We start from the raw sequence: 27,099 nt of genomic DNA on the forward strand, positions 1-27,099 counted from the left end.
TGAATTCATGTCTCCAGCTAAGATTGATGTGATAATCTTGGTGTTTTAGAAAACAACAACATAAACACTTGGTGTTTGTATGGTTACAATCAAATTCCTGTCATTATCCATCATAATGCTGTGGAAATGACAAAAAAGACTTAATAGATGCTCCTTTGATAAAGGCATATTTCTTGCCCTGAGCATATGTTGGCATTTGCAGCTCCCCCCCCCCCACCCCCCGTGTTCCTAATGTTCAATTGTCTGTATCAAAAATATTTCCAATATGGGAAATAGTTGAAGACATACACTAAAAGACTGCAGATACTAGAACCTGGTGTAAAGCTTAAGGTAAACCTTGTGGAGCTTCAGTTGAAGGAGCCCTTGGGAGGCAGTGATTGCAATATAATAGAATTTGCTTTGCAGTTTGAGCTAAAGTCAGATGTATCAGTATTACAATAGAGTAAATGAAATGATTGAGGCATGAGAGATAAGCTGGTTAAAATTGATTGGAAGGGGACACTAGCAGGAATGATAGGAGATCAGCAGTGGCTGGAGTTTCTAGAGCAATTCGGGGGGTGCATGACAAATACGTCGCTAAGATGAAGGGGTATTCTAAAGGGAGGATGAGGCAACCATGGCTGACAAGGGAAGTCAAAGGCGGTATAAAAGCAAAAGACGGCATATAATAGGGCAAAAATTAGTGAGAAGTTAGAAGTTTGGCAAGTCTTTCAAAAGCAACAGAAGGCAACTAAACAGCCAAAAGGAGAGAAAAGATTAAATATGAAAGTACTGTAAGTCAATTATATAAAAGAAGATACCAAAGGTATATTTCAGAAATATAAAGTGTAAAATAGAGGAGAGGATAGATATTGGACTGCTGGAAAATGATGATGGAGAGGTAGTAATGGGAGATGGGGGGGAGAACAAAGAAATGACAGAAGAACACTGTGAAAGACACTAGCAGAAATTCGAGTGTGTTGGGGGCAGAAGTGATTGTAGTTACTATTAATAAGAAGGTGCTTGGAAAGCTGAAAGGTCTGAAGTTAGATAAGTCACCTGGACCAGATGGCCTACACCCCATTCTGAAAGAGCTTGTGGGGGCATTGGAGTGATCTTTCAAGCATCATTAAATTCTGAAGGGGCTCTATTGGACTGGAAATTTGCAAATGTCATTCCACTCTTTAAGAAAGGAGGGAGGCACAAGAAAGGAAATTATAAGCCTGTCTTCAGTGGTTGGGAAAATGTTGGAATCTATTAAGTATGAGGTTTTGGGGTACTTGAAAGCACATGATTAAAAATAGGCCAGGGACAGCATGGTTTCTTTAAGGAGAAATCTTGTGGAGAAGTCTGTTGGAATTCTTTGAGGAAATAACAATTGGGAAAATAAAGGAGAGTCAGAGTTCTTTTTCCTCTTAGATTTTCAAAAGGCCTTTGACAAAGTGCCACACAACGCTGCTGAACATGGTAAGAGCCCATGGTATTACAGGAAAGATACTATCATGTATAGAAGATTGGCTGACCAGCAAGAGGCAAAGATTGGGAATAAATTTGGCTGCTGTTGACTGGTGGTTTTCTGCAGGGGTCTGTGTTGGGACCACTTCTTTTCATGTTATATGTCAGTGATCTGGATGATGGAATTGATGGCTTTGTGGCAAAGTTTGCAGACAATACAAAGGGGCAAGTAGTACTGAAGAAGCAGGGAGTCTATAGAAGGACAAATTAGGAGAATGGGCAAAGAGGTGGCAGATGGAATATGGTGGGGGGAAGTGTATGGTCATGTGGTTTGGTAGAAGGAATAAACGCATAAGATTATTTTCTAAATGGGTAGAAAATTCAGAAATCCGAGGTGCAAAGGGATTTAGGAGCCCTTGTGCAATATTCCTAAAGATTAACTTGCAGGTTGAGTCAGTGGCAAGGAAGGTAAATGCAATGTTAGCATTCATTTCAAGAGGACTATAATAGAAAACCAAGGATGTAACGCTGAGGCTTTATAAGGCATTGGTCAGAGTGCTCTTGGAGTATTGTGAGCAGTTTTGGACCAGTTATCTAAGAAAGGATAGGATGGCATTGGGGAGGATACAGAGGTACATGAGAATAATCTGGAGAATGAAAAGGTTATCTATGAAGAGCATTTAGTGGCTCTGGGCCTGTAATCGCTGGAGTTTAGAAGAATGAGGGGATCTCATTGAGATCTGTTAAACATTGAAAGGCCTAGATAGAGTGGTTGTGGGGATGATTCCTGTAGCTGGGGAGTCTTGGACCAGAAAGCACAGCCTTAAAATAGAAGAACATCCTCTAGAACAGAGATGAGGATGAATCTCTCTAGCCAAGGTGTGGTGAATTTGTTGGAATCCTCGCCACAGGTGGCTGTGGAGACCAAATAATTGGGTATCTTTAAAATGGAGGGTGATAGGTTCTTGGATTAATTAGGGCATCAAAGGTTGTAGGAAGAAGGCAGGAGAATGGTGTTGTGATGGATTATAAGTCAACCATGATAGAATGGTGGAGATGATCCAATTAGCCAAATGGCTTAATTCTGCTCCTATGTCTTATGGTCTTAGACTAGGATTGGAACAAAGATAGCTCCACATCTCCAATGAAATGTAGGCGTAAGTAGGGCCAACAGTATATGACTGTGTAAGACAACATCTTTTGATTTTGTTTTAAGAAGGTGAGTTGAATCAAAAGAGAAGTATTCCAAAGTAAGTAATTGTTCTGCAAGGCAGCCCATAGCATTAGCAAAGGGGAATAGTTTGGATTTAAATTATAGAGAAGTGTAAAGAGCCCAAGCCCTTCCTAATGGGGAGTAGAACTGCAAAGGGATTGAACGTCTCTGGTGAACATGAGGGTGTGGGGGCCACAGAATTGGAAATCATGAAAACGGAAGCAATCATGCAAGGTATCCAGGGCATATGTGGGATGAGACTAGTTGAAGAGGGACAAGATAGGACACTGTGGCACAAAAACAGGTTCTTCACCCCATCTAGATCATGTTATACCATTAATCTGCTTAGTCTCCTTGATCTCCATAACCCCTCCCATCAATGTATTTATCCAAATTTCTGTTAAATTTTGAAATTGAACCCACATCCACCACTTCTGTTGGCAGCTCATTCTGCACTCTCGCCACCTTCTGAGTTAAGAAATTCCCCTTCATGTTCTCCTTAAACATTTCATTTTTCACCCTTAACCCATGTCCCCTAGTTGTAGTTTCACCCAGCCTTGGTGGAAAATGCTAATTTGCATTTGCCCTATCTATATCCTTCATAATTTTATATACCTCTATCAAATCTCCCCTCATTCTTCTAAGTTCTAGAGAATAAAGTCCAAACCTATTCAACCTTGCCCTATAACTCAGGCCCTCAAGACCTGGCAACATAGTAAATTTTTTCTACATTCTTTCAATCGTATTGATATCTTTCCTGTAGGTAGGTGATCAGAACTGCACATGGTACTCCAAATTGGGTGTCATCAACATCTTGCACAACTTCAACAAAACATCCCAACTCCTGTACTCATGGTTTGATTATGAAGGCCAATGTTCCAAAATCTCTCTTTATCTTTATTGTTGACATATGACGAGATGAGTTCAGTAGGGCAAGAGCATGCAGAAGTACAGGGCCTGCCAGGTCAGTTCTGTTTCTTCTTGCATCTTGGATGGGAGATAATTCCCCAGCCCATACTGTTCATTTATATCAAGCTGGTAGCTATGGGGGGTTGGGGGAGGAGATCTCCTGAAATTAAGAGATCTATAGTGATGTGAAAGAAGTTGTCTGATGGTTGTTGATGGCGTCATGATCAAGGATAGGACTGGCTGAGAGGGTAATAATCCAGACGAGAGATATCCAGGAGGAAGTGGGGTGTCAGAAACAAGAGAAAAGGTAATCTTTTTGTTTTGCAGGATGGGGGGGGGGGAAATGGTTTAAAGGACTCCCTGCCAAGGAAATAAGCATGGAAACAATGGGAGAGGTTCTCACCGTCATGGTAGGTCCTGAATTCTTCACAGGGATGTGAATGCAAGGCCCATGCTGAGGTCAGAGAGGATGGGTAAGAAACAACTGGAGCAGAAGATGGTAATGAGACGGAAGTTTCAGGTTGGTATTATCAAAGGGAGAATGACGGAGGGGAGGGTGATGGATAGGGAGAGGAGGGTGCCGGATTGAAGGAAGAACTCAAAGATGAGTTGGGAGGGAGGTTTACAGTGCAGTCAGCAGCAGTGGGGTCACCCCCCCACTTAGGGTGTCACATGCATTGGCATAGAAGCAGGAGAAATGCAAGCCATTTGTCCTTAATGGCATACTTTATCATTCATTATGTTTTGATTTTTAAACACTACTTCTAAACCCTCCAATCCTTGTATCACCAAAGTGCTGTTTCATTTTCTTCAGAAAGTAAATCCTTTCTGCTCATTGTGACTGGGCCTCTTAACAATTTTTCTTGTATTTATTAAAACTGTTCAGTCTCCTTTCTTCCTAAAGGGAATAAAGCATCATCTGCTTCGACTTGTCATCAATTATTATTGCACCCTGGCAAAATTATTATGAGTCATCTTTGCACCCTATGTTGTGCTGGCATATTGCCCTTTACTGTGCTAAATTGCATGTTGTGCTGTAACAATGTCTGTTTAGTACAGGCAGTCCCCGGGTTACAAATGTCTGACTTATGTACAACTCATACTTACATACGGACTGCCATAAAGCCTATTACATGGAAAATTTGAGTTAAGTACAACAGTTTGTAATAACGAACGCACACACTATATTGTGACGCTCATGAAAACATTGTGAGGCTTCAGCGGTTCATCGGCTCGAGGAAGGAGAATGCTGAGGGATGAAGGAGGACCTTATGGAATTAGAGCAGCAGATGATAGCATTTGAGGAAGAAGAAGACTGGGACCTAGGAAATCTGGAACCAAAAAAGTTTGTGATGAAAGAGTTAGCTGAAGCCTTTTGTCTCATTGAAGCAGGGATGGCAAAGTTAGAAGAGCAAGATCCTAATACAGAGAGGTTCCCCAAAGTTTACCGTGCAGTTACCAGGGATCTCAGCTGCTATGAGGCATTTATGACGATAAAAAGAAAAGCTCTGCACAAGCCTCCCTTGATGCCTACTTCAAGAAATTGACTCTGGTAGTAAGCCCCACCCTGTCCAGCAGCAGAATCAAACCCTGACTCTCCAGCATCAGGTCCATCATAATGGTACCTCACGAATCCCCTTTCTGGTATGCAAGATATCGATGGAAGCGTATGTAGTTACTTATATTATTTTCATTTTTAGAATCTTTTTATTGATATATAAACTTCAACAGCTATAAAATGATACAAAACTTCAACAGATTAATATGTATACAATTAATAAAGCTGAAGAAAAAACTTATCTTAAAATATAAAAATGGAAAAAAAATATATATAGGGAAAAAGAAGGAAAAAAAAAGAACCCCATCTAACTAGAAAAAAAAAACCCATTAAGAATCAACCTTCAGAGCAATACGTTTGACCATCATCTAAATATATATATAGAAAAGTCATCAACCGCTATTTCATATTTATAAAATAAAATAAAATTGGAAGGATGCCATATAACTTAATTCAAATTAAATGATGATATTTGGCAAAAGAAACCCATCCTTTCTCAAAATCAAATCGAGGATCAGAAGTTCTACTAATTTTTTCCAAGCTAAGACATACCATCACTTGAGAAAACCATTCAATTAATGTAGGAAAAGAAATATCTTTCCATTTTAATAAGATAGCCCTTCTTGCCAGTAGTGTAACAAATGCGATTACATGTTGATCTGAAAATGAGATACCCTGAATATGATGTGGAACTATTCCAAATAGAATAGTCAATCTATTAGGTTGTAAATTAATTTTCAAAGCTTTGGAGATTGTAGAAAATAAAGATTTCCAGTACGATTTTAATGCAGAACATGACCAGAACATATGTGACAAAGTAGCTACTTCAGTTTTACATCTGTCACAATAGTTATCTATACTAGGAAATATTTTAGATAGTCTCTCCTTTGTTAAGTAATATTGGTGTACGATTTTAAATTGAATTAAAGAATGGTTGGCACATACAGAAGAAGAATTTACTTTTTTCAAAACTCGAAGCCAATCTTCATTAACAAAGGTCATATTAAGTTCTCTCTCCCAATCTTGTTTAATCTTTAGTGATAGGTTCTCTTTTTGTAGCAAAAATAAATGATAAATTCTACTAATGGAACCTTTCACTAAGGGATTCAGTTTCAAAATGGTATCCAACAAATCAGATTCTTGTAAATATGGAAACTTAGGTAAATATTGTTGTAAAAAATGTCTAACCTAAAAATATTGCAAAAATGTGTATGAACAAGAGAATATTTGTTAATTATCTCCTCAAAAGTCATCAATCGACCATCACAAAATAAATCTGTAAAAGAATGAATTCCTTTATTTTTCCATAGAAGAAAAATGGGGTCAGTTGTTGAAGGTTTAAATGAAAAGTTTCGATATAAAAAAAAACTAGATAACTTAAATTGTTTAAAATTTTAAAAATTACGAAACTGAACCCAAACCCATAGGGATTGCTTAATAACCAGATAGAGATTTAAATTTGGAATTTTAGAGAGCTGTAAAGGTAATGGAGCTCCTAAAATTGAAGTTAAATGAAATTGTTTAACAGCTTTTAATTCCAAATCAACTCATAATGGTTTTTGGTTCTTATTGAGCCAATATAACCAAAAACATAATTGTCTAATATTCACAGCCCAATAATATCCTTCAATAGGATATGTTAGTAATAAATTATACTGTGATTGTAATTCTACTCTTCTTTTAAATGAAACAACATTTGAAGATATTGCATTGATGTTATCTAATTCTTTAATTTGTTTAGAGATTTTATCTAATTCCAATCTTGTTTATTTGTTCAGTTTAGCTATATACGAAATAATTTGACCGCGTAGCTAAGCTTTTAATGTATGCCAAATTACTAACTTAGAGACGTTTCCCATATTACTAAAGAGAAAAAAAACTCTTTTATCTGAGCTTTGATAAACTCAGCAAATTCCGAACTTTGTAATGTTCTGGAAAACGCCAAAATGATCTGGTAGAAACAACATCTTCCAGTTCAAATATTAAGTTTAAAGGAGCATGATCAGAAATAGCAATTGCATCATACTCACATTTCTGAACATTGAATAAAAGTCGAGGGTCAACTATAAAATAGTTGATTCTTGAATATTTATTATGAACATGTGAAAAAAGGAGTATTCTCTATCACCAGGGTGCATATGCCTCCAGACCTCAATTAAACCATAATCAATTAAAAAGGAATTAATGTGATGCAGAACGATTAGGAAGTTGATATTTGGATGATGTCTTATCCATTAAAGGATTTAGACAAGTATTAAGATCACCACCCATTAATAACATATATTTATTTAAATCGGGTAATAGAGCAAAAACAGTTTTAAAAAATGAAGGATCATCAACATTTGGTCCATAAATATTAACCAAAGCCGTTTTCCTATTACAAATCATTCCCTTAACAATCAAAAATCTACCATTAATATCAGCTATAATATCCTCCTGATTAAAAGGAATATTGGAATCAATAAAAATAGAAACACCTCTAGTTTTACTCTGGGAATTTGTGTGAAACTGAGGACCCTTCCAAAATTAAAAAAATCGATTTTTATCGCATAACCTGATATGCGTCTCTTGAGCAAAGATTATATCGGGCTGGAATCGGTTAATAACTTTAAATATTTTCTTATGCTTAATAGGATGATTCCAACCGCGAACATTCCAAGTTAAAACATTTAGCTGTTTAGATATCATCATGGAACTTTGTATCTAAAAATAATAGTTAGACGCACGTCAGGATAGGGTAGTTGAAAATGGCGGAGATGAACAACAACAAAAATAATTGGCGTATGCTCTGGGTTTCCACAATGGGGGGGGGGGGAGAAGATAAAAAATCCCACCCAAACTACAAAGCCCAGAAACAAGTCGATATTAATCGACACAAGCTCGTAGTTACTTATATTATTACTGTATTATTATGTACTGTATTACTATGTTTAACATGTTTTAGTATATTTGGAAGTGTTTCTTAAGTGTTTTATATTCATAGAAAGGTAGAATATATATTATATACTAAGACAAAACATTTGACTAACTGATGCTAAATAAGACTGGATGTATCTGTTCCGACTTAAGGACAGACTTAGGAACCAATCTTGTCGTAACCCGGGGACTGCCTGTATTTCATATGGTTCTAGTATGGCCTCCCTATTCCTTGTATTCCAAGCTTCAACTAAAAAAGGCTAGAGTCCAAAATGTCTTCATAATCATCCTACTGTTTGACTCCTCTGTGTGTGCATTCTGTACAAATCTCTGTAACATCCCATTTATAATGTATATCCTTGATTGTTTTTCTTTTCCGAATGCATATTTTGTAACTATTTGCTATTTCACACTCCCTCATGCTATCATCACACTTCGATTAAATGATCCAATAGCCTTAAAAGATGCAAAGGTTAAGATTTCAGTTTTACTTATTTGCCTGATGCAGTAACAAGAGTTTGACTGCTTTGTTCTCTTTATTTAAAAACAAAGTTGCCCAAAGAAGGTTGGATACTATATTTTTAATCTTGGAGCAGAAAGAGTAGTGGAAAGAATTGGAATGGTAGTTTGATAAAGTATGTATATTACTGCACTATGAATATCAGAAGGTGAGCATAACATTTTTTTCCTTGACTGCTGCCTATTAGTATATGATCATTCTGTTCTTGGTGTTTGTAGTTCAGTTCTCTATCTCCTGTGCAAGCCTCGCACTCAATGAGAATCAACAGGTGAGGAAATTCATTGATCTTTTTTCTTCATTTCACAAGTTCAGAAAAGATCTTTAAGTTCTCTTTTATATTGTTTTAATCTAACCTTTTTATGTATCTATGCATTGGATTTAATAACATGTTTTATGGTGGTGTTAAGTGCTAATTTTCCTTAGATCCCGAAAGGTGGAGGCCTGCACCATGTTGGGAATGCAAGTGTTTGGATTATTGATCCGAGTTGGGGATTGAAATCTTGCCGTGTGAGCTGGGGAATTTAAATTCAGACTCCTAAAGGTTTTTGACTGTTTGGAAATTCTGATAGTTCAACATCTGGCTCCTTTAAATCCAAATCGACAACTCTGGGTCCAGAGTCTGAACAGGGTATGGAGCTGGGACCTGGAGTGTAGGCTGTGTTTGTAGCAGGGTCCAGACTTGGGGGGGGGGGGGGCTTGTTTTGATCCTTTATGCTCATCACACAGTTTCCTACTCTTTTTAAATTCACTAGATTCACAAAAATATATACATCCCTGCAGTACGTTTTCCAGCGTGGTGAGATTAAAAAAATAGAATGCTATATTTCTTAGAGTAACATCCAGTGGTCCTTAAAATCTGCTACTTCATTGCCGCTATATATGGTGTCAGATAGATTAATGGAGTTTCACTGTAGTTAAGTGAAAACTGGTATTTTTTCTTTTCCACTCCCCACTCTAGCCCCCTCTTTTAGCTTGTCTCCTCATCTGCCTGTCACATCCTCCAGGTGCCCCTCCTCCTTCCCTTTATCCCACAGTCCAAAACATTAAACTAATTCAAAAGAAAATTACAGAACCAAGAGATGCAAGTAAAGTTTGTTGTTTTTAATTCTTTAAAGTGACATATATCATGTGGTAGCATCACAACGTCACTTATTTTTGTATATAACCAGTAACAAATTGCTACCAAAAATTTGAGATAGAGAATGAAATTTGCTCTTGTCCTCAAGTAAGCTATACAACATACTAACTTAACACACAATGGGGGTGGGGAGGGGGAAGATGAATTTTGTCCAGGGTTAAGATAATTACAAGAACTATGTTGAAGGTCTTCTATGTACACAATCCCTCCATAATGCAACAATGTACTTATCATGTATTAAACCAAGGTTATACACCTTTATCAATGTTTAACAATTTACTTATCAATGCATTAACTAGGTGTCAGCAGTGTGTTATCAGTGGTTTCTCACATAACCCCCCTCTGCACCCTTTCTGCTAGGGGCCAGGATGTCTCATCTCTGGACTTTGTAAATGTGAGAGTCCAATTAATTGACTTGTGTAAGTTTTCAGCAATCATAAAAGGGTGAATATGGATAGGAAGTTCTCCCTTGAGAGAGTCAAGGTTATTGTTGTTTTTAAATAAAAAAATAGTTTATTTAAGACTTTATTTCTGAGGATGGTGAGTCTTTGGCAATCTTTTCCTCAAAGCATGCCTTTGCATATTTTAAAGACGTTGTTAAACAGAAGGGCAAGAAGTCACTGAGTTAGTAAAAATACATTGGGATTACGATCAGATCAACCATGATCATACTGAATGGTGAAGCAGGCTTGAGGGGCAAGTGGCTGAATTCTGTGCTTAATTTGTATGTTCCTATGGAAGCAGTTCAAGAGGAGGCACTAGGAATGAGTAATAAATGCTCTCTTTGCTTTCAACACCCACACTCACGATCATAACAATCAGGATCTAGTATGTACCTAAGAATCCTGTCCGTAATTCTTTGGATCATCTAACTCTCCTATATCGATCCCAAAAGTTTAGCTTTCACCCTTCTCTGATTGCTGCTTTAGATTTTAATGCTCTTCAGTGGTTTGTGTTTCATTAGTCTTCACTGCTGTTCTGAGAGAACAGTGCTGCACACTGAATTCTAGAGCTGTTACGGACCTCTGCCAATTTTTATTGGGCTATTTCCAGAGTAGTTCCTGTGATGCTAAACAGGTTTCATTTCTTATCTAAGCCTGTTATTAGATTTCCAACAGATGTCCCTTGATTTTCAAACCTGGCCTATTGATAACCCTAACATGACTTCATGTCATCTACAAGCTGAATCTATTTTTTGATCATCAGTCTCTTTCATATAATGTTAGCCCTTTTTAGTTTGCTTAGATACATCAGGTTAAGATCAAAACAAACTAACATGGGTATTGTCTTTTGGATGTGACAATTAAGTTGAAACATTACGTCTGTTTTAAAATGTTGTTAATTTTTAGTGATGTTGTGAGTGATGCATCTTACAAACACTGGCTTCTATCCCAATGATTTGACAGCAAAGTAACTTTTTTTTGCTTTCAGAATCATTTTCTGGAAGTGGGATGGAACAAATCGGTAGAAACCAGAGGAGATGTGGAGGGCTATCTAAATTGCTGTGGATTTAATGAAGTGAACAAAAATGAAACCTGCAAAGCTGTAAGTGTATAAAATGCTGGAAGTAAAATACCACTCCCTTCATATGTACTATCAAAAAATTAATTTAAATCCATCAAATTAATCTTTGGTTTTTTTAATCTAGATCAATTCAGCATAGAACTCAGTTTTGCTCTATATAGCTGGGCAGCACAATGATTGTAATGGCAGAAATCAGAAACAGGTCTCTCAATATCCTAAACTAATAAACCACCTTCTTGGGACGCCGTTCCAAGATTCCTCCTTGCCACCTTCACTATGGTTGTAAATGTAGTTAAACTCAGTGAGAAGCTGTCCTACTAAACTCCTGCAATTTGTTTCTCTCGGGGTATATAATACTTACAATTTGCCATGGCACACAGCCTAGTTTCATACTCAACAGGAATAGTATTAAGATAAACAGCTGAAATTTAAAGTACAGGTAAAGACCAAATTTCAATTTGTTTTTTTGTCATTCTGAACTCTCTGAATAGGAAACTAGACAGTGGTGCCTGTGAAATGTTGATGACTGCAAATACATCATTTAATTCTGTGGTTGAACAGCTTATTAAAAATTTCTGAAACATGGATCACTACAGGAAAGATGTGGAAGACATATTAAGGGTGCAGAGGAGATTTACAAGGATGTTGCCTGGATTGGGGAGCATGCCTTATGAGAATAGGTTGAGTGAATTTGGCTTTTTCTCCTTGGAGCGACAGAGGATGAGTGTATAAGATGATGAGAAGCATTGATCATGTGGATAGCCAGAGGCTTTTTCCCAGGGCTGAAATGGTTGCCACAAGAGGACACAGGTTTAAGGTGCTGGGGAGTAGGTACAGAGGAGATGTCAGGGGTGAGTTTTTTACTCAGAGAGTGGTGAGTGAATGGAGTGGGCTGCTGGCAACGGTGGTGGAGGTGGATACGATAGGGTCTTTTAAGAAACTTTTGGATAGGTACATGCTTAGAAAAATGGAGGGCTATAGGTAAGCCTAGTAATTTCTGAGGTAGGGACAGATTCGGCACAACTTTGTGGGCCAAAGGGCCTGTCTTGTGCTGTAGGTTTTCTGTTTCTCTGAGGCTTTGTTTTGTTTACCCCAATAAGTTTTCCAAGCAAGTGTCTTAGTCAATAAAACCAGAGGCCCTTGCATCTTCACCAGAGGTCAGTTTCAAGCCTCCAGCTGGCCCTGAGGCGAGTTATAGTTAGAATGGACATTCTCAAATAATATTTGCCTGGATTTGTATTTACTGTAACAACAGGTATGGAATACAGTTGCAATGCAGTATCTTAGTCATAAAGCCATACAACATGGAAATGACCCTCTGGGTTCCCACATCTTGTAGGTACCATTTCACTCAGGTTGAAGGCAAGACTCTGTTGATCAAATAACTAAGAGACAAAGCTGTTATTTCCCTCGTAATGGCTAAATAGCAATCACTCACAGGAAATGGGAAAGGGCCTTGATCCAATGAAGCTTCACCTAGCTGATAAAAATGACCAAACCTTGATATCTACTTTAAGCTAGATGTCTAAATGTTTATGTTGAGGTTTTGTAAACAAGCACCAAGTGAAAGGAAATGTGATGGAGACTTCTAAATGGTCAGTGCTCACTGCAAATTGAAGACAATTGTGCATAAAGGCCTTTATTTCTGTGCCAATATGTTTTCATGTGGTGGGGGTGGTGTTAATGGGCTGGTTATGTTTAATTTAAGAGCATGCATAGAAACAACAAACTGGTCTGAATGTGTCCTCCAGTGTTTTGCAGTTTTACTGATTCCAATGTTATGTGAACATGTATTAATTTCTTATGTTCTTAAGAGATCTTGCCTGATTCCAAAGTTAACTATCGTCTCTTGAGGTTTTAAGAAATACGAGATAAATTTTTCACTGTTAATTACAGCAAATAACTTGGTTTCTGATTCTTCAAAGGGTCTTAACCTTTAAGTACAGTTTGATATACTTAGCAGACAGTTAAGGTCCTTCAAAAATCAGAAGCCAAGTTATTTTATGTGAATTGCCCGCTAGTAATACTCAAGCTTGGTACCATTAAGGACAAAGTAGAGGTCTTGTTTGAAATTAACTGGAAATATCACTCCTTTTCCACTGTGACTATGATGTGTATTTTCAGCAAGTTGTATTACAAAATAATCACCTAGGTTGCTTCAGAGGTACCTTCCCATAGCCTCCTATTGCCTGTAGACAAAGGCAAAGCGCACCTGAACTCTGAAGTTTGCAAATTCCCTTCCAAATTGCACACTATTCTGCCTTTCAAATAATTTTGCTCTTCACTGTTGCTGAGTCTAAGTATTTGCCAGTCCTCAATGAGCATCATTTTAAAGGCATTTCCACCACATGGGTTGCAACATTTCAGGGGAGCAGGGCACAACATTCTCAAGGACATCCGGGTGGGGAATAAATGCTGCCCTTCCAACCAGTGTTCATCAAATGGTGAGACATTCCCACCGCAAAGGAGGAAAATCTTTCCAAAAAGATTGATAGAGAATTATTTTCAGAGGTGCATTTTTCACGAATGAAAGCTTTTAAATATGAATATATTTTAAATATGATCTCTGCTTCTTTGTTTTTCCAGCATTGTGCCAATAACTGTAAACCATGTGGACCAATCCTAAGAACCTATGCTGGCGAAGTACTGAGATTTGTCGGTGGTATAGGTCTCTTCTTCAGCTTCACTGAGGTCAGTAAAAGTTTCTTTTGAAGGAACTTAATTTAAAGAAACAGCTCAATCTTTTTTAAAACTTGAAGCAGTTCCAATTCATTCTTACCTAAAATTGTGTTTTTATTTCAAGCGTCCCAGAGCAATTTTAGTGTATCTGCATAGGAAAGTGAAAACAAAATTCGAAGTTAAACTTCAAGTAATAATCAATTAAAATACATTTCTCAAATTATTTTGAACTTCTTTGTACCTTTGACAATTATATTGGAAAATTTGCCCACTGATTCTCTACCAGATTTATTGTTGTACCATTATCACATTCAGAGATCAGAATCTGATTTATTATCTCTGAATTGTATAAGGGTAAATGTTTGTTTTTTCTGCAGCAGTAGAACAGTTCAAAGATAAAAATTTAAACTATAAAATAAACAAAAAGAACAATGCCGTGTTGTTCACAGTGACAAATTCCATTAGAGAAAATTAGTTTTAAACAATGTATTCATTGTTTTAATTTAATAATTTACTCTTTTAATACTTTGTCTTTGAACATTAGAAGTCAGTCTGTGGAAAATTTAACTCCAATTAGTGTGAGGTAGAAGTCATTTTAGCTATTGCTTCAAGTGAACCAAGATCTTTATCCGCCCTCTAATCTGGTAACTTCTCTGTCAATATGTAATTTCACTGTAATAAACAGTGTTTTATTTCTTCAAATACAATGAAAGCTTGAAATTCTTTTATACATTTCCTAATTACTAAAACATGCCAACATTAATTTGTCACACAGAATGATTAGAGCATTTTAGTGCACTAGAAACATAGAACATAGAAACATAGAAAACCTACAGAAACATACAGGCCCTTTGGCCCACAAAGCTCTGCCAAACATGTCCTTACCTGGGAAATTACTTAGGGTTACCCATAGCCCTCTGTTTTTTCTGAGCTCTATTTATCTGTCCAGGAGTCTCTTAAAAGACCCTATCGTATCCACCCCTGCCAGAACTCTTATGGTCCCTGAGCCTGTTACGTTGTTCAGTTGTTTAGTTGAGTCTGACTCTTTGTGACTTCATGGACCATAGGGTCCATGGGGTCCTCATGGCAAGATACAGAAGCAGATTGCCAGGCCTGCTTTCCATGCAGACACTGCTGCTGCCCAGGTTGGGACTCAGCTTGGTTTGAACTCAGGACCATCTGCCTTGAAGTCCAGTGCTGATGCCGCTACACCACCAGCCAGCCACTGTTGATATAATTGCTACATTAAATTAATGTTTCTGGAAAAAATTATTTTGTATTTAAAATACAGAAAAGGGAGAGCATATGTATACCACATGCAGTGACTTGGGTAATTATTACTAAATCTGTTGCCCATGCAGTAATTATTTTGTATTTAAAATACAGAAAAGGGAGAGCATATGTATACCACATGCAGTGACTTGGGTAATTATTACTAAATCTGTTGCCCATGCAGTATGCCTTGTAAAAGTATTCAGCCCCTCTCTTTGTTCACATAACTGAGTATTACAACCAGGGATTTTGATCAATTTCACTGAGAATTTTTATTTGTGAATCACGTGCGCATTTTTCACAGTAGAGTCCTGAAAACAGGGAAAGTTGTAAAGCATGAAAAACTAAAAATTCTAAAACTGCAATGTCACCCCTTCAAAAAAAATTCATCTCCCTTTGCTCAGTACTTTGTTGAGTCACCTCTCAGTTATTTCAGCCAGTATTCTCTTTGGGTAAGTCTCTGTTAGATTTGCATACTAGGATGGAGCAAGATTTGCCCATTCCTGCTTGCAAAATTGCTTAAGCTGTGTCAGGGTAGTTGTGGAGTGGCAGTGGACAGGCGTGTTGAGGTCTTGCCAGAGATGTTTGATTGGGTTAAATTCAGGATTCTGGCTGGGCCACTCAAAGACATCAATTTTCTTCATTTGAAGCCACTCCATGGTTCCTCTGGCAGTGTGCTTTGGGTCATTGTCCTGTAGAAAGATAACTGCCTCCCCAACTTAAGATTTCTGGCAGAGGCAAGCTAGCAAGTTTTTTTACCCAGGATTTCTCTTACTTAGGCAGCATTCATCTTAGGACCATAGAACACTACAGCACAGTACAGGCCCTTCAGCCCTCCATGTTGTGCCGACCCATAGAATCCTTAAAAAAAAGTACTAAACCCACACTACCCCATAACCCTCCATCTTTCTTTGATATTGGGAAGATTGATCTTTCCATCAATCCTGACCAATTTTCAGTCCCTACTGCTGAAAATCATTACCGTACCAGGATGTTACCTCCACCATACTTTACAGTAGGGATGGTGTTGCCTGGCTGATGTGCAGCATTAGATTTATGCCGCTTAATGCTAGGCCAAAAATTTCTACTTTGGTCTGATCAGATCACAAGACCATCTTCCACATTTTTACGGTGCTTTCTAAGTAATACTTTGCAAAGTAATTATGGACAAGTATATACTTTTTTTCCAGCCAGGGCTTCTTCCTTGCCACCCTTCCATAAATACTTTTATTGTTTAAGGTCTTGGAGATTGTGGAACCATGAATTTCATCTCTGGTTGCAGCCATTGACTTCTGCAGCTCAGAGGTTGACTGTTGGTGTCACTACAGCAAGTGTCGTTCTTCTCCAGTGACTAGGTTCAGAGGGGTGGCCTGACCTAGTCAGTGTGGCTAAGGTCTCACGTTTTTTCCACTTTTTTATGATGGGCCCTGAGCTCTGTGGTCTGTTTAGGGCCCTTGAGATGGTCTTGTCCCCTTCTGCAGATTTGTGCTTCTCTTTATTATCATTTCTCTGACCAGTTTTGAATGCTCATTTGTCCTCATTTTGGTTTGTTGAAATCCTACCATAACTGTTGGACCTTACGGGGGGGGGGGGGGTATTTATACTTAAGAATTCATTGAATACAAGTGATCCTCCAATTTTCTATATCAACAAATTAGGTGAGTTGGTAACGTAGTATATAGTATTGTGCTTGAGGAATGTTAGCCTAGTAATTGCAAAGGGTATGAATACTTTTGCAACCTTATTTTGGTTTTAAATTTTTAGTAAATTGATTGGTTTTGGAGTTTTTCATTTGATTTGACATGATGCACACTGTTCTGTAGATTATGTCAAAAATACTACAATGTTGTAGTGAGCATTTGGTCCATGATGACAGACAAGAAAAGCTCATGCAACTCAATAGCCATTTTTACTGTGATTAAACACACAAACAGACTGGGTGCTATGACCCGGGGAGAAAACCCACTCAGTCACATACACATGGTGGATGTGATTATTACACACCCCGGTTACACTCAGGGTCACACACAAGCGAATACATGTATAACCCAAGATAAAATGTAATAATAAATGAACTGGGACTTCCCACCATAATCCCACAAAAGCATTTTAAAACAAGATCAATAGTGCTGGCCACTAGAAATGCTGGGGCGGGCTGTCAACCATATCTTCCCCCAATACTGCCTCCCGCCCTGAGCGCGACACTATATTTAGCAATTAAGATAGTAAACTGTAAATAGTTGTGGGGGGATGAATACAGAGCCTTGAAAAAGTATATTTCAAAGTAATGGGCACTTGTTTGTTCAATACTGATCTTAACTGGGCTTTGTAATGTCGGAATCTGTAATATCAATTTGATCTAAAGGCACAAAATGAGAAAACAATTTTTTTTAAATGCAAGCTCGTTGTTTGTAACCTATGTAGAGTAAAATTAATCTAAACTGGGTCTGGATACTACTATTTTTGAACACAAAACCATTGAGTACATTGGATCTCCTTGAAGCATAACTGTTCATATTGTTCTCCCACTTTGAGATGCAAGATAGGCAGTTATCTAATGGCAATGGATGTGAAAATGCTAAAATTACTCAAGTGTAATTGTGTCATTGTATTCAAATTGCTTAACGTGAAATAGTATTCATTTTGTTTCACTACACTACCAATAGTAAAACTTGCAAGTATGTTTATTTCAGATTCTGGGAGTTTGGTTAACACACAGATACAGAAACCAGAAAGACCCACGAGCAAATCCAAGTGCATTCCTGTAGGAGGAGTTTTTTGAAATGCCACTCTGCTGGATCCTGTGAATTCTGATGCATCCTGTGAATTTGTTATTCAGACTTCCTACAACTCAAATCCCATGATGCTTGCAAGATGTGTTTTTTTTTGAAGTGGGATACGAGTTTTCTTTGTTACTCCCTCCTGTTGTAATAAATCTGAGAATGGAACATTTGATCTTTCAGAATTGGAGCAACTCTACTAGTCTGCAGCCTAATCCCAGTTTCAGCACAGGAGAATTTCTTAAAAAGTTGTCTTTCAAAATTACTTTCTTATGCAATCTTTTAAAAAAAATCTGCTTTGGCATTAGATATGATTTTTAAAGGAAAAAAAAAGGTAATATGCATTATTATTATTATTAAACATCAAGACCTCCCTCAGAGTATTGCAGTGTAAAACGATGTGCTTACCTTTGACTTTTCCATTTTCTGCAAATTATTTTGGCCGAAATTTAAGTTCCTTTTTGATTGGCTGACTACTGCTGCAAATGTTAAACAAGTGAAAATATAAATAAATACAAATATTAATGCAGTTTGTAATTACATAACTGCACCTTGTGGATTTTCAGAAGGTGGATACAGATTTGTCTTCTGTCCAGAACAAAAGAGATTAATACATTTAAAGAATTCTGTGGTCATTCATCTTTTGATTCGCTCTTAGCAATAGTCAACTGAGGAAATGATTTTTCTGCTGTAGAACCTTTGAGATGTAGAAATACTTGCAGGGGAGCGGGATGGTGGGAGAGTTGTTTTGATCATGCTGTTTCTGTAGCTTTGAAACTGCTTTTACTTGCCTTTCCACCTGCCAGTGTAATGAATGTGAAGTTCTGATGTGATCTGTTCATTGATAAATTTAGTATAATTTAGCTTATGGCTCAGGTTGTTAATATCTTAGTCTATTTACACTGAATTTAGTGCATGTTCTTGGAAATTAAAAAAAACTTGTTTTTGCTTTCAGTGCATAGTAAAACTAATTGGAAATGTAGCTGAATTGGAAGCATTACTTAACGTGTTTGTGTAGCAATTTTTTTCCCTGCATGTGATTGAGGAATTGTTTATTCAGTTATTTAAAATATTGTCCAATTGTATACAATAGCCTTTTAAAATTGAGTAAATTTGGTAGCTTGGTATTTCAGCAAGTGTACAAGTCAAATCATTGGTCGTTTGTAACACTGGAATGGAACTGATTTAAAATATCGTAATGTGGAGAATGTGACATTAATGGGATGAGTAAAGTTTTGGAGGCAATGGATAAATTGTGGATGCTAACCATTAAAATATCACATGTGGATGAGTGAATTGAATCTGTGTTCTTTGCATTTAACCACTGTGTATTCTTGCAGTTTCCGAAGGGTTTCGGCCCAAAATGTCAATTGCACTTTCTTCCATATGTCCTCCTCTACTGTCGAGATGAAGATGAAGTGTCAGGTTGGAAGAACAATGCCTTATATTCCATCTGGGTAGCCTCCAAACTGATGGCATGAACATGATTTCTTTAACTTCCGTTAATGTCCCTCCTCCCCTTCTTACCCCATCCCCGTTTGTTTATTTATTTATTTTACTTTTATTTTTTTTCCCTTCTTTTCCCTCTCTTTCCGTCTCACAATAACTTCTTGCCTGTTCTCCATCTTCCTCTGGTGCTCCCCTCCCCCTTTCTTTCTTCCAAAGTCCATCCTATGATACTCCCCCTTTTCCAGCCTTGTATCCCTTTTGCCAATCAACTTTCCAGCTCTTAGCTTCATCCCTCCCCCTCCTGTCTTCTCCTATCGTTTCGGGTCTCCCCCTCCCCCTTTCAAATCTCTTACTATCTCTTTTTTCCGTTAGTCCTGATGAAGGGTCTTGACCTGAAACATTGACTGTACTACTTCCTATAGATGCTGCCAGCATTTTGTGTGTGTTCCTTCAGCACTTTCTGTGTTGCTCGGATTTCCAGCATCTGCATATTTTCTCTTGCTTGTAGTTTGGTTGTTTGATTTGAGGTCTGCGAAGAATTCTTTCTCTCATGTCATTTCCACCTATCATCCCTAGACTTTCTGACCCAATCTGGCTCCTGCTTAATTATCTCAGTAGTTATATCCTTTCCTCTTTTTTTATTTTTTTACATAACTCTGCCTTATCTCCATCTTGCTGTTCATCTGTGTCTAGTGTTAATTCGGGATATTGTTGCTTTGCCAATGGTGAGCAGACAAATGCCCAGGTTCTGGAATTCTCTTCTTAAACCTGATCTCTCTCTGCTGTTAAAATGTGCGTTGCCTGTTTGACCACTTTCCGGGTAACTGCCAAAATATATCTGCTTGTGTTACACTAAGGTTTGTTTGCTAACACTTCTGAAACACCTTAAGAAGTTTAGCTACATCACTTAAACCTATTGACACTGCCAGGATGAAATTCGTCCCTTGTAATTCATTCCTTTACTAAATCTAGCCAGTCATTCACAGTAATTCTTCAATATCAGCATTTGTTTTTGTGGAACCTGTCTGTATGTCACAATGATTAATTCAGAATATCACCTCTGCTCTAAAGTCTTGTATCAGCTACAATAATAACTGGGTGGATCTCAATTGCAGTGATTAGAATTGAAGTTATTCAGATGGACAGACTTGGGTATGTTATGATTTGCTTTGTGTTCATTGGATCAAATAATATTGTGTATTATTTCTTAACACACAGTCTCAATATAATGACCACAATATGGGCATTATTAACCTCGTTAATAAAATGCTCTGTACGAATGATTAATACGGTGGTGTCAAAATGAACATAGAATGTAGAACAATACAGAACTGGACAGGACATTTGTGCCAAATGTGATGCCTGTCTATACTAAATATCCTCCTCTTGTGCATCATCCATTTCTCTCCATCCCCTCATATTCATGTCTCTAAAAGTCTTTTAAACTCCACCAAATTACCTGCTTCCACTACCACCCCTACTAACCCATTCTAGGCATCTGCAATTCTCTGCATTTCCAAACAAACACTTGCCCCCATGTTGTGTTTAAACTCCTCTTTTTTCCCCCCATTCCCCCTGCATTAAAAACATGCCCTCTGGAATATGTCATTTCTACCTGGAGAAAAGAGTCTGATTGTCTACTCTAACTATGCCTCTCATAATTTAAAATGCCTTCCAAGTGTCCCCTTCAGCCTCCAATGCTCTAGAGAGAACAATCCAAGTTTGAGCATCCTTATAGCTGTCACTCTAGGCAGTATCCAGGCAAAACTCTGCTGTGACCTTTCAACAGTTTCTACTTCCTTCTATGATGAGGCAAAGAGAACTCATAATACTCTGTGTGTTCTGAGTAAAGCGATGTAGCTGCAGCACGACTTTTACATAATTATACTCAGCGCCAATTAAGGCAAGCATTCCATATGCTGTCTTTACCACATTGCTCACTGGTGTAGCCATTTTCAGTGATTACAGACCTAGAGCCCAGGGTCCCACTCTGCTATACCATTTATTGTATAAACTGGTAGACCGCTGGACCATCACTTTCTCCTTGCATTAGACCTCCCCAAGTGCAACATCCCGCACTTGCCTGGATTAAAATCCATATACCATTTCTATGCCTTTATCTGTAACTGATTGATATCCTGTTGTATTCTTTTATACACTGTCCACAACTCCAGTCTTGGTGTCACCAGCAAAGTTGCTAATCCACCTATCTGCATTTTCATCCACACACATTACGACAAACAGCAGAGGTCCCAGAAGTGATCCTTGTGGAACACAAATGATCACATTCTGCCTGCAAGATGAACAGTCTTCCACCCCCAGCCTCTCCTACAGGTAAGCCAGTTCTAAATCCAAAATTACAATTCACACTGGATCCCATGCAACTTTATCTTCTGAATCAGCCTACCATGGGGAACCTTATCAAACGCCTTACTAAAGGCCAAGGAGGGCAATGTCCACTAGCTTACCATCATCACCAAGACCCCCCCCCCCCAAAAAAAAATACTCAGTCAAGTTTGTAAGGTATAATCTGTCCCATACAAAGCTATACTGACTGTCCTTAAGTAGGCCATGTCTTTCCAAATGTGAATGAATCCTATCCCGCATTATCTTCTCTAATAGCTTTTCTACCTTCTGATTTCAAGCTCACTGGCCTACAATTATCTGGATGATCCCTTTTCATAATCAAAGGCAAGATCATTGACAAAAGACGATTGAGAATGAAATTGTACTGATGGCATAAGGTTGACGGTATGTGTATGCATTAAGCAAACTAATAGAACATTACATAAATGTAGCATAGTACTAGTTTCTTGTGGTATTTACCATATAGAATCTATTTATTATAGTTAGGTAATTTTGTAGTAAAGTCCACAGAGGTAGAACTTCATTTGTAACATAGTTGTAACACGTGTAACTGGGTAACACATCCAGCCTGAAAGACATCTCAAGTTGATCTGTCAAGACTTTGATTCACAAAAGCATGTAAACTTTTCATGGGCGGCCCAGGTTCAAATCCTGCTGCCCCCTATATGTTCTCCCCACAACCGTGTGGGTTTCCTCCAACAATCCAAAGACGCACCAGTTGGTAGGTTAATTGGTCATTGTAAATTGTCCTATGACTAGGTTAGGATTATATCAGGAGTTTGCTGGATGGTGTGATTTGAAGGGTCTATTTTGTGCTCTTTCTCAATAAATAGATGAAAATAACTAGGCCTAATAGGTAGGTAAGCCGTGAATTGGTGTACTAAATTTGGTGTCTATTAACTAGAGTTGAACAGGGAGAACTACAGTAATGGACCAGATAGCTTCTCATTCAAGAACAGTGACATGTTCTGTTTTATACCACTGTAATAAAAGATTTTCTTCATCATTTACCATTACTTTGTGTTTAGATATATTGAAGTTAGCTCAACACAGAGGATAGTTTCCATATAAGAAGAATTTTATTAATTCAAGAGAAGTGGGGGTCACAGGCAAATATAGCATTTTTGCCCATTCCTGAATCTCCTGTACCTAATTGTTCCCTAAGCCCTTTTTGTGGGCAGTTAGCTACAGGTATATATAGATTACTTAAGTTCGATGGGTTTATTCCCTGAAAGTATTCATGTCAGTATAATAGTTTTATAGCCACTGTTACAGATTCAAGCTTTTTACCCCAGATGTATTGAATCACTTTAATGCAAAATCTCCAAATGATATAGTGGGATTTGAATTTGTCTGCAGGTTAACAGTCCAATCATCTGCAACAACAACACACAAAATGCTGGTGGAACGCAGCAGGCCAGGCAGCATCTATAGGGAGAAGCGCTGTCGATGTTTCGGGCCAAGACCCTTCGTCAGGACTAACAGAAAGGAAAGATAGTATGAGATTTGGAAGTAGTGGGGGGAGGGGGAAATGCGAAATGATAAGAGAAGACCGGAGGTGGTGAGATGAAGCTAAGAGCTGGAAAGGTGATTGGCGAAAGTGATACAGAGCTGGAGAAGGGAAAGGATCATGGGATAGGAGGCCTCAGGAGAAAGAAAGGGTGGGGGGAGCACCAGAGGGAGATGGAGAACAGGCAAACAACTACCGTAAATATGTCAGGGATGAGGTAGGAAGGGGAAGAGGGGCATTAACGGAAGTTAGAGAAGTCAATGTTCATGCCATCAGGTTGGAGGCTACCCAGCTGGTATATAAGGTGTTGTTCCTCCAACCTGAGTCTGGATTCATTTTGACAATAGAGGAGGCCATGGATAGACGTATCAGAATGGGAATGGGACGTGGAATTAAAATGTGTGGCCACTGGGAGATCCTGCTTTTTCTGGCGGACTGAGCGTAGGTGTTCAGCGAAACGGTCTCCCAGTCTGCGTCAGGTCTCACCAATATATAAAAGGCCACACTGAGAGCAGCGGATGCAGTATACCACACCAGCTGACTCACAGGTGAAGTGTTGCCTCACCTGGAAGGACTGTCTGGGGCCCTGAATGGTGGTGAGGGAGGAAGTGTAAGGGCAGGTGTAGCACTTGTTCCGTTTACAAGGATAAGTGCCAGGAGGGAGATCGGTGGGAAGGGATGGGGGGGGAACGAGTGGACAAAGGAATCGAGTAGGAACTTAATCACAATGCTATTGGTTTATTGTAAGATATAAATCAAGACAGCTCACAGTGCAACTTAGCTCACTGTCAAACATGTGGATGCTTTGCCAAGATACCCTGAACTTGTTTGGATATCTGCATCATTTAAACAATGCCACCCATTATCAGATGAAATTCTAAGAAGATGGTGTGTTCAATAGAAGCAGTGAATTTTCTTACAGCTGTTTCAGCAAGACATAAGCCTCCTATTTGAGAGGGAACGTTAATTCTCAGTACTAATCTATTGAGAGTTCTGTTGTCTTCAGAAAAGGTTTCCTCATTACTTTCATCTTCCCAGAGAATACTCAGGAAAAAATTTAAATGTGCCTCAGCTTGCATATAAGCAGATGTATATTCCACATCTATAAGACCTAGGAGTAGAATTAGGCCATAGAGCCCATCGAGTCTGATCTGGTATTCCATCATGGTTGACCCTGGATCCCATTCAACTCCATACACCTGTCTTCTCACCATATCCCTAGGTACCCCGACCAATCAGGAATCTATCAAATTCTGCTTTGAATATACCCACAGATTTAGCCTCAACTACAGTCCCCAGATTCACCAACCTTTGGCAAAAAAACCCCACCTTACCTCTGTTCAAAAAGATCACCCCTCTATTTTGAGACTGTGCCTTCTAGTTCTGGATGCCCCCACCGGGGGAAACATCTCCACATCCACCTTAACTAGTCCTTTCAACATTTGGTTGGCTTCAATGAGATCCCCGCACATTCTGCTAAATTCCAGTGAGTACAGGCCCAAAGCTGCCAAATGCTCCTTCATCCCCATGAACCTCCTCTGGACTGTTTCCAATGACAGTATATCCTTTCCGAGATAAGGGGCCCAAAACTGTTGACAATACTTAAAGTGCAACCTGACTGATGTCTTATAAAGCTTCATCATTATCTCCTTGTTTTTATATTCTACTCCGCTCAAAAAAGAAATGCCAAGCTTGCATTGGCCGCCTTTATCCTCCTGGGAGTCTTACATGAGGACTCCTAAGTCCCTCTGCACCTCTGATGTTTGAATATTCTCCACATTTAGATAATAGTCTGCACTATTGTTCCTTTTACCAAAATGTAGCTGCAGCTGGATCTTCAACTTCCTCACAGACAGGACCCAGGCTGTAAAAGTAGGGGACAAGCTCTCCTCTACAATCACTCTGAGCACCGGTGCCCCACAAGGCTGTGTACTCAGCCTCCTGCTGTATTCACTGTACACCCATGATTGTGTAGCCAAGTTTCCATCAAACTCAATATATAGTTTGCTGATGACACCACAATTGTAGGCCGTATCTTGGGTAATGATGAGTCTGAGTACAGAAACAAAATTAAGAACTTGGTGGCATGGTGTGAAGACAATAACCTATCCCTCAATGTCAGCAAGAAGAAGGAATAGGTTGTTGACTTCAGAAGGAGTAGCGGACTGCACGACCCCATCTACATCAGTGGTGTGCAGGTGGAACAAGTCAAAAGCTTTAAGTTCCTCGGGGTGAATATCACAAATGACCTGACTTGGTCTAACCAAGCAGAATCCACTGCCAAGAAGGCCCACCAGTGCCTTTACTTCCTGAGAAAGCTGAAGAAATTTGGCCTGTCCCCTAAAACCCTCACTAATTTTGATAGGTGCACCATAGAAAGCATTCTTCTAGGGTGCATCACAATGTGGTATGGAAGTTGTCCTGTCCAAGACCGGAAGAAGCTGCAGAAGATCATGTACATAGCTTGGCACATCACACAAACCAATCTTCCATCCTTGGACTCACTTTACACCACATGCTGTCGGAGCAGTGCTGCCAGGATAATGAAGGACAAGACCCACCCAGCCAACACACGTTGTCCCACTTCCCTCCAGGAGCAGGTTCAGGAGCTTGAAGATTTGTACGGCCAGATTTGGGAACAGCTTCTTTCCAACTGTGATAAGACTGCTGAACAGATCCTGACCTGGATCTGGGCCGTACTTTCCAAGTATCTGGACCTGACTTGCACTACCTTACTTTCCCTTTTCTATTTTCTAATTATGACTTATAATTTAAATTTTTATTAAATTTACTTCAATTTGTACTTCAGGGAGCGTGAAGCACAGAAACAAATATCACTGTGATGATTGTATGCTCTAGTATCAATTATTTGGTGACAATAATGTATGTATTATCATACATTTCCCAGCACTGCATTCCATCTGCCATTTCTTTCACATTCTTCCAATTTGTCTAAGTCCTGCCACAATAACATTGCTTCCTCAGCACTACCTATCCCTCTACCTATTTTCATAACATTTGCAAATTTTGTCACAAAGTCATCAATTCCATTACCTAAGTCATTGATAAACAATGTGAAAATTAACGGTCCTAATACTGACCACTGAGAAACACCATTAGTCAGTGGAACCAACTAGAAAAGGGCCCCTTTATTCTCACTCACTGCCTGTCATTTTATCTTGTTAAGCAACTTCATGTTAGACACCTTATCAAATGCCTTCTGAAAATCTATGTAAATTTCATCCACTGCCTCTCTTTTGTCCACCCTGTTTTTCACTTCCTCAAAGATTTGTCAGTCAAGGTTTCCCTTCACAGAAACCATGCTGACTTTTATTTATTTTGTCATTAATCTCCAAGTACCTTGAAACTTCATCCTTAATAATAGACTCCAACACTTTCCAACCACTGAGTTTAGGCTAACTGGCCTATAATTTCCTTTCTTTTGTCTTCCTCCCTTCTTAAAGAGTGGAGTGACATTTGCAATTTTCCAGTCCTCCAAGACCATCAAGTGACTTTTTTTTAAAAGATCATGACCAATGCGTGGATTTAATTTGGCTTTTTTGACACTGATCAACAGAAAATGACTCTTTTATGTCAAAGTGAAAAGAGAACTCTACAAAGTGATCTAAATTAATTACAAATATAAAATAAATTAATAGATTACAATTACAGCCTTGAGTCTGTGTGGATAGAACTCTATCAGCTTTGCACATCTGGACACTGCAATTTTTCCCCATTCTTCTTTACAAAACTGCTCAAGTTCTGTCTGATTGCATGAGGGTCATGCGTGAACAGCGCTTTTCAAGACCAGCCCCAAATTCTCATTTAGA

The 27,099-nt window shown here is 38.6% G+C and overlaps 1 protein-coding gene across 1 annotated transcript in view; it reads left to right on the forward strand.

The window, feature by feature from the left end:
• tspan13a (tetraspanin 13a) overlaps window positions 1–19,229 on the forward strand; it is a 50,024-nt gene extending 30,795 nt beyond the window's left edge. Inside the window, exons 3-6 of the mRNA XM_059972661.1 lie at window positions 8,738–8,818; window positions 11,120–11,233; window positions 13,799–13,903; window positions 17,857–19,229. Of these exons, the coding sequence (XP_059828644.1) occupies window positions 8,738–8,818; window positions 11,120–11,233; window positions 13,799–13,903; window positions 17,857–17,931 (375 nt within the window). The 3' untranslated portion in view covers window positions 17,932–19,229. The remainder of the gene's footprint in view (window positions 1–8,737; window positions 8,819–11,119; window positions 11,234–13,798; window positions 13,904–17,856) is intronic.
• Window positions 19,230–27,099: the final 7,870 nt, after the last annotated feature.

This window comes from Hypanus sabinus, chromosome 6 (assembly GCF_030144855.1).
Source record: "Hypanus sabinus isolate sHypSab1 chromosome 6, sHypSab1.hap1, whole genome shotgun sequence".
Taxonomy (NCBI): domain Eukaryota; kingdom Metazoa; phylum Chordata; class Chondrichthyes; order Myliobatiformes; family Dasyatidae; genus Hypanus; species Hypanus sabinus.